The sequence below is a fragment of the Pygocentrus nattereri genome, chromosome 28 (genome assembly GCF_015220715.1).
Source record: "Pygocentrus nattereri isolate fPygNat1 chromosome 28, fPygNat1.pri, whole genome shotgun sequence".
Lineage (NCBI taxonomy): Eukaryota > Metazoa > Chordata > Actinopteri > Characiformes > Serrasalmidae > Pygocentrus > Pygocentrus nattereri.
The window spans coordinates 20,976,622-20,985,249 of NC_051238.1; the positions used below are offsets into that span (position 1 = coordinate 20,976,622).

Below are 8,628 nucleotides of genomic sequence, written 5' to 3' on the forward strand. Positions count from 1 at the left end.
TGCACTATTTTCTTTAAATCAGTAGTGTTTCCTTTACTGCACTATTTTCTTTAAGTCAGTAGTGTTTCCTTTACTGCACTAATTTCTTTGTCAGTAGTGTTCCCTTTACTGCACTAATTTGTTTAAGTCAGTAGTGTTCACTTTACTGCACTAATTTCTTTACGTCAGTAGTGTTTCCTTTACTGCACTAATTTGTTTAAGTCAGTAGTGTTTCCTTTGCTGCACTAATTTCTTTAAGTCAGTAATGTTTCCTTTATTGTACTAACTTCTTTAAATCAGCAGTATTTCGTTTACTGCACTAATTTTTAAGTCAGTAGTGTTTCCTTTACTGCACTAATTTCTTTACGTCAGTAGTGTTTCCTTTACTGCACTAATTTCTATAAGTCAGTAGTGTTTCCTTTACTGCACTAATTTCTTCAAGTCAGTAATGTTTCCTTTATTGTACTAACTTCTTTAAATCAGCAGTATTTCGTTTACTGCACTAATTTTTAAGTCAGTAGTGTTTCCTTTACTGCACTAATTTCTTTACGTCAGTAGTGCTTCCTTTACTGCACTAATTTCTTTAAGTCAGTAGTGTTTCCTTTACTGCACTAATTTCTTTAAGTCAGTAGTGTTTCCTTTACTGCACTAATTTCTTTAAGTCAGTGGTGTTTCCTTTACTGCACTAATTTCTTCAAGTCAGTAGTGTTCCCTTTACTGCACTAATTTCTTTAAGTCAGTGGTGTTTCCTTTGCTGCACTAATTTCTTTAAGTCAGTAATGTTTCCTTTATTGTACTAACTTCTTTAAATCAGCAGTATTTCGTTTACTGCACTAATTTTTAAGTCAGTAGTGTTTCCTTTACTGCACTAATTTCTTTACGTCAGTAGTGTTTCCTTTACTGCACTATTTTCTTTAAGTCAGTAGTGTTTCCTTTACTGCACTAATTTCTTTAAGTCAGTGGTGTTTCCTTTACTGCACTAATTTCTTTGTCAGTAGTGTTTCCTTTACTGCACTAATTTTTTTAAGTCAGTGGTGTTCCCTTTACTGCACTATTTTCTTTACGTCAGTAGTGTTTCCTTTACTGCACTAATTTGTTTAAGTCAGTAGTGTTTCCTTTGCTGCACTAATTTCTTTAAGTCAGTAATGTTTCCTTTATTGTACTAACTTCTTTAAATCAGCAGTATTTCGTTTACTGCACTAATTTTTAAGTCAGTAGTGTTTCCTTTACTGCACTAATTTCTTTACGTCAGTAGTGTTTCCTTTACTGCACTAATTTCTATAAGTCAGTAGTGTTTCCTTTACTGCACTATTTTCTTCAAGTCAGTAGTGTTTCCTTTACTGCACTAATTTCTTCAAGTCAGTAGTGTTCCCTTTACTGCACTAATTTCTTTAAGTCAGTAGTGTTTCCTTTGCTGCACTAATTTCTTTAAGTCAGTAATGTTTCCTTTATTGTACTAACTTCTTTAAATCAGCAGTATTTCGTTTACTGCACTAATTTTTAAGTCAGTAGTGTTTCCTTTACTGCACTAATTTCTTTACATCAGTAGTGCTTCCTTTACTGCACTAATTTCTTTAAGTCAGTAGTGTTTCCTTTACTGCACTAATTTCTTTAAGTCAGTGGTGTTTCCTTTACTGCACTAATTTCTTCAAGTCAGTAGTGTTCCCTTTACTGCACTAATTTCTTTAAGTCAGTGGTGTTTCCTTTGCTGCACTAATTTCTTTAAGTCAGTAATGTTTCCTTTATTGTACTAACTTCTTTAAATCAGCAGTATTTCGTTTACTGCACTAATTTTTAAGTCAGTAGTGTTTCCTTTACTGCACTAATTTCTTTACGTCAGTAGTGTTTCCTTTACTGCACTATTTTCTTTAAGTCAGTAGTGTTTCCTTTACTGCACTAATTTCTTTAAGTCAGTGGTGTTTCCTTTACTGCACTAATTTCTTTGTCAGTAGTGTTTCCTTTACTGCACTAATTTTTTTAAGTCAGTGGTGTTCCCTTTACTGCACTATTTTCTTTAAGTCAGTAGTGTTTCCTTTACTGCACTAATTTCTTTGTCAGTAGTGTTTCCTTTACTGCACTAATTTTCTTTAAGTCAGTAGTGTTTCCTTTACTGCACTAATTTTTTAAAGTCAGTTGTGTTTCCTTTACTGCACTATTTTCTTTAAGTCAGTAGTGTTTCCTTTACTGCACTATTTTCTTTAAGTCAGCGGTGTTCCCTTTACTGCAGTAATTTTTTTAAGTCAGTAGTGTTTCCTTTACTGCACTAATTTTTTAAGTCAGTAGTGTTTCCTTTACTGCACTAATTTTTTAAGTCAGTAGTGTTCCCTTTACTGCACTAATTTCTTTGTCAGTAGTGTTTCCTTTACTGCACTAATCTTTTAAGTCAGCTGTGTTTCCTTTACTGCACTATTTTCTTTAAGTCAGTAATGTTCCCTTTACTGCACTATTTTCTTTAAGTCAGTAGTGTTTCCTTTACTGCACTATTTTCTTTAAGTCAGTAGTGTTCCCTTTACTGTACTAATTTTTTTAAGTCAGTAGTGTTTCCTTTACTGCACTAATTTCTTTAAGTCAGTAGTGTTTCCTTTACTGCACTAATTTCTTTAAGTCAGTAGTGTTTCCTTTACTGCACTATTTTCTTTAAGTCAGTAGTGTTCCCTTTACTGTACTAATTTTTTTAAGTCAGTAGTGTTTCCTTTACTGCACTATTTTCTTTAAGTCAGTAGTGTTCCCTTTACTGTACTAATTTTTTTAAGTCAGTAGTGTTTCCTTTACTGCACTAATTTCTTTAAGTCAGTAGTGTTTCCTTTACTGCACTATTTTCTTCAAGTCAGTATTGTTTCCTTTATTGCACTATTTTCTTCAAGTCAGTAGTGTTTCCTTTACTGCACTATTTTCTTTAAGTCAGCATTGTTTCCTTTAATATATTGTTTTTAAAGTCAGTGGTGATTCCTTCACTATACCGTTTTTTTAATCAATATATTATTTTTAAAGTTAACGGTGTTTCCTTTAATATATTTTTTATGTCAGCTGTGTTTACTTTATTATGCAGTATTATTTTTTTCTGTAAGTAAACAGTGTTTCCTTTAATATATTATTTTTATAGCCAGCAGTGTTTTATATATATATGTATATATATATATAATATATATATATATATATATATATATATATATATATATATATATATATATATATATATATTTATATATGTTGATTTATTTTAAATCAATGGTGTTACTTTTACCATACTCTTTTAAGGTCAGTAGCGTTGCCTTAGTGTTTCGATGGCCAATGGTAAGCGCTGGAGTGTATATGGTTCCCACGTTTACGAAAATCACTCATTATGAAACTCGTTCGTTTGAGTGATAAATGTAACCGAGTGACGAGCCTGAGACTGTAGGGTTTTTTGGCGGGAGAAAAGAGGAATATGAGGCTGGCAAAGCGGCTGGACGTTATTTCAGATGAACAGTCAGTGTTGGGTCCCTGCCTTATTCATGAGAATGATGATGTAAATTAACCGGCTGGAATGAGCAAAAATAAATGAACCTAAACGGTGTTAAAATTACAGGCGAATTAAACGAATAGTTTTTGTTGATTGGCCGAAAAAAAACGGTTTTAAGTGGGATCGAATAAAATGTGCGTCATTAATATTTATTAAACAGGATTTGGAATAATAAATAATAAAAAAACGTCACAGTGGAAACGTCGTTAATTGCGACGACGTTCGTAACTGGTCAGGAAGCTTTAACGCGGTTACTGGCGCGTAATTTCCTAAATGTGAAACACGGACTTTGGATTTTTGTGGACTGAAAACAGGAGAAAACGTCGGGATTGGGTAAAACTCCGGATTACTGCAGTCCTGTAAATGTTTCACATTCAGACGCGTCAGAGGGCCGAAATGATCGCGGTGAGGGGAAAGTTTGGTGGAGTTGAGCGCGATTCGTCCACTCGGCCACCCCCGGACCCTCCGAGAGCCTTTAGAGGACCAAAGCAGAGCAATGATGACGAGTACGCGGACTGACAAGTGGAAAATGGCTTAGATACAAGTCGAGACCCCTGGAAGATTAAAAAGATGTGAAAGGGGTGAGAGAGAGAGAGAGAGAGAGAGAGAGAGAGAGAGAGAGAGAGAGAGAGAGAGAGAGAGAGAGAGACAGAGAGAGAGAGAGAGAGAGAGAGAGAGAGAGAGAGAGAGAGAGAGAGAGACAGAGAGAGAGAGAGAGAGAGAGAGAGAGAGAGAGAGAGAGAGAGAGAGAGGGATTAAAGTTTTTCAGACATAAGCTAATTCATTTGTCCCCTTTTTTCGCACAGACTGGCGAATGCTTCAGTGTCTTGAGCGCTCGTTTAATCACGAGCCCGAAATCCCGAAATAACGCCGAGGTTTCAGCATTAACGCAGAGAGTCAGGCGATTTCATTCTGTTGCGAATTATAAGACGCAAAAATCATAATTAAACAGTCTTTTACTTTACATCACACGAAGCGAAGTAGTTCAAACAAAAGGAGAAAAGGAAGGAAAAAGGAGAGGAGGAAGAGGAGGAGGAGGAGGGGGAGGGGGAGGAGGGAGGGGGGAGGAGTTTAATTGAAATCAAAATATTGTTTACATATTGCAAAACATGGGTCGTATCTATCATAATGGGTAGTGGGGGGGGGGGGGGGGCTGTGCGGGGGACTACACAGGCTAAATAAATAAATAAATAAATAAATAAGTCAATTTCCATTGGCTGTTCTGAGTGATTGACAGGCCCAGGCCGTTCAAGGTGCTGGACATTCAGGCCCGTTTCAGAGCCTTGTTTTCCGGCTTGGATCTTTTGGTCCCGGCTCTCTTAAACCTGGAGAGCTTCCAGCTTCTCCACGTCTCGTTCCGCTGCGGCTGAACTTCCAGCGCAACTTCCCAAACGAAGTTCGGGATCAGCCCGGAATTCCACAGTCAATACAGTGAACGCTGGGATATCAAAGAAGCGCTAAGCCCTGTTAAATCATCGCGCGGCGCCTCGGGCGCGCATTTGATGGCAGGTACCGCTGGAGCGCTCACGCTTCGGCTCTCCGCTGCCCCCCTCAGGTCGCAGAGCGAACAGCAGCGCCGAGGAGGAAAAGGGCACAAAACGTGGAGCTTCGTCAAAAAAGCTGCCGTCCCAGACGAGCAGGAGGAGAACTGGACTGAGCAAAACAGATTCGTCTCACTGGGCTGCATTAAAAGGACGCTCGCGCGTATCAGTGGCCAGCTTCACGTGGGTTAGGAAAAGAAGAAGAGCAGGAAAGAAAAAAAAAAAGAAAAAGAAAAGCATTTGCTCGCCATGTGCGGCGCTGAACGCATTAAAGGTTAATTATCCGAAGTGTTGATCAGACGATTTTCAATGAGTAATATTTGTAGTTGTCAGAGAAAACAGAATTCCCGAACTGTCATGCGTCTAGCAACACTTCCTCTTCTGCCAAGAAAGGGACTGGCGAGCCCACCATTCTGTGCATAGATATTATCTCAAAGAAAAAACACACGCTTTACTACTAGCCAAGAGAAACCCGCGCGATAAAAACATCTAAAATGTGAGCACTATTTACTGACTCTAAGGTACGTCATATATATATATATATATATATATATATATATATATATATATATATATATATATATATATATATATATATATATTGTGCTTGAATTCGTCTAAAATGAAACGTATTAGATCTTATTCGTTACGCTGCTTAATGACGTCCAATCAAAGAAACATGTTGGAGAATAAACGTTGTTTTTGGATAAACAGTCTAAGAAATAGGGTTTTATTCTCACTGTGTCACGTTTAAGCAGAAGCATGCAAACGGTGATTGAAATCCAGGTAGTGGAGCAATATATATATATGCAATAATTTAGCCGAAGGGCCAGAAGAAATGTGAAAGAGAGGGAAATAAAAATAAATAAATAGAGGAAAAGATCTCAAAACGGCGCCTCTTTATTCGAGCCATGCTGCTATAGAAGCTGAGAAAGTATTGAATGCACTGTCAACACAATTGATTGTGCTCCGGTAGAGATTTATGGTGAGCTCAGAGAGGGAGCTGGCTGGGAAATGGCCCAGGACCATATTGTGATAGTTGAGTGTATCTCATTTAAATGGGCACGCTAAGACTGCTCTGTGCATCTAATCTATTTGTTGTTAGCACACCGCATTTGTTCACATCCCCACCTATGAGATTCTGAGACCCACATTTCATCAGCACTGATGCTGCTCCAGTGCAGCTCAGCTTTGCCTTCATTCAGTATAATGAGTTACTGACACGAGTTTCCCTCCGAACAGCGCTGAGCTGTAATGAGAACGATGGGGATCCCATGGACAGAGACTCCCAGTACAGCTCTGGCCAGAAGACCAAGCGCATGAGGACCTCCTTCAAGCACCACCAGCTCAGAACCATGAAGTCCTATTTCGCCATCAACCACAACCCTGATGCCAAGGACCTGAAACAGCTGGCCCAGAAAACAGGTCTTACCAAGCGTGTACTTCAGGTAAGAGGTGGTCTGTGTTCAGCCCTGTTGTTTGCAAGGCAGATTAAGCGGTCTTGTGCAAAAGTTTTGGCACCCCTGGTCAAACGACGTTTTATTGACGTTACTGAAAATCCTCTCCAGAGTCGGCGCATTTCAATTCGCAGTCACTGTTTGTTTGCTGAACATTGAAATAAATAAATAAACACAAATTGTGGTCTGTGCAAAAGTTTTGGCACAGTTTATCTTCTATGTGGCTCCCCCCCAGCGTATTAAACTCAGAATATGTGTGGGAATTGGCCGCTAAAATTGGGTGGAGGATGGAGGCTGCGTGAACTCACTTTCACTTAGAAAATCAAACTTTTATGACCAGAGGTTTTCAAACTTTGGTATAGGACTGTGCAATCGCTAGACTTCATTTCTTTTGTGAGCAGACAAAGAAGTTCGTTTCCAGTTAAAAACATTTTAATGAGCACTTGCAGTGTGATCATGAGACTTCAGTCTTGCAACTAAATGATCACAGATTCTTTCACTGCACCAAAAGCCAACCAAATACCAATTTATTTATTAGAAAACTACACATTGTAGCAAGGCTCAATCTATGGTCCCTTGTCTATTCTGTGAATGGTGTTCATTTGCAAAAATTACAGAATGAGAACATAGTTCAATTGAAAAGTAAATGAAAGGAACCATTCCATTCCAAACTAGATCTGAAAAACACCAGGCTCATATCAAGACCCAGCTGTTTTGTCAGCTATCATTGAAAGTAGGGGAGGCAAAATAGGCTGCAATTCTCTCACCAATGTGACAGATAATCATCTGGGGAGCTAAAGAAAGGGAGAAATGAAATAAACAAAACAAAATAAAAGGAGATTGTCGAGCAGAGTCTAAAATCTCAAAGCCCTAATTATCATCGCCAGAAAACAAAGCAGTCATTTGCTTTGATGAGCCCGCTTTTCCGTCCTTATTTGTCATTCTGTTTTCAAAATGCCTCTCTCTCTTTCCATCCCCCTCGCGGGCTTGTCATTAACGGCTGGAACGTTGCTCTCGTTGTCTCGGAACGCAGGTCTGGTTCCAGAACGCCAGGGCCAAGTTCCGGCGGAACCTCTTGCGACAGGAGAACACGGGCGTAGACAAGGCCTCGGACGGGTCCAACTTGCCTGGAGGGACGCCTTCCGGGCCGGCTTCTGAGATTTCCAATGCCTCCATGAGCCCGTCGAGCACTCCCACCACACTGACAGACCTTACCAACCCCACCATGCCCACCGTCACCTCCGTACTGACCTCTGTGCCTGGCAGCCTGGATGTCCACGAGTGCCGGAGCCCTTCACAGACCACCCTCACCAGCCTCTTCTGATGCTCGTTCGACCAGGCCCTCAGTGACCACCACATTTAGCGCCCTAAAACCGCAGAGCGCAAGGACGTTACAGACCGCCCATCTTCTCAGTTCTGGTCTCTGAAGAGACCAGTTTATTTGTTATTCTAGGTTGTGGAAGAATCGCCACCTTGCGTTGAGATCATACCCATAAGTGGGTACAGGCATCATCCTAGCACTGATACCAATGCTTGTAAAAACAGTCATATCAGGCAGCTGTAATGTACAGCTGGTCCACTTGCACAAAAAAAAAAACCTCAGCAAACTGCGACATGCAACGGTCACAGACCTCCCCAGTCCTAGATGGGCATCTTTTCATTAGGTAACGAAGCCCAAAACTTGTGGTCAGTCCAACCACAAACCAGAGATGATAAAAAGAACTTCTGAAGGACAGAAAATAGGGGGACAAGACAAAAAAAGAAAGAAAGAAAGAAAAAAAGAGAACTGTGCTAGAAAGAAAAGGCTTTCGTTTGACCATGAGCCTCTTTTAGAGTATTGCGGACAGGCGGGCATGCCTTACTGAAGGATTTGTTGATGTTTTTATTTTTTTTTGTTGTTGTTGTTGTTTTTTTTGTCTTTGAAGGAAGAATTGAGGAGACTTGATTTGCATTTTTATTTTCAGCCCCCCCCCACCCCCACCCCACCCCCAAACTATGTTTACAGCGCGAGACTGAGGAGAGAAGCGCTCTCAGCTTATGGGAATTCATCCTCACTTCAACCTATTATTTATGTGACTGCACCAGGGGTCAATGTGAGGAAACTGGATCATAATGTGAATAATTGTGAGATGAAAAGCGAAAAACACAG

The 8,628-nt window shown here is 39.7% G+C and overlaps 1 protein-coding gene across 1 annotated transcript in view; it reads left to right on the top strand.

The window, feature by feature from the left end:
• The window catches only part of lhx2b (LIM homeobox 2b), a 13,101-nt gene extending 4,849 nt beyond the window's left edge, over positions 1 to 8,252 (top strand). The window contains exons 4-5 of the mRNA XM_017702730.2: positions 6,265 to 6,470; positions 7,513 to 8,252. Coding sequence (XP_017558219.1) covers positions 6,265 to 6,470; positions 7,513 to 7,803 — 497 coding nt within the window. The 3' untranslated portion in view covers positions 7,804 to 8,252. The remainder of the gene's footprint in view (positions 1 to 6,264; positions 6,471 to 7,512) is intronic.
• Positions 8,253 to 8,628: the final 376 nt, after the last annotated feature.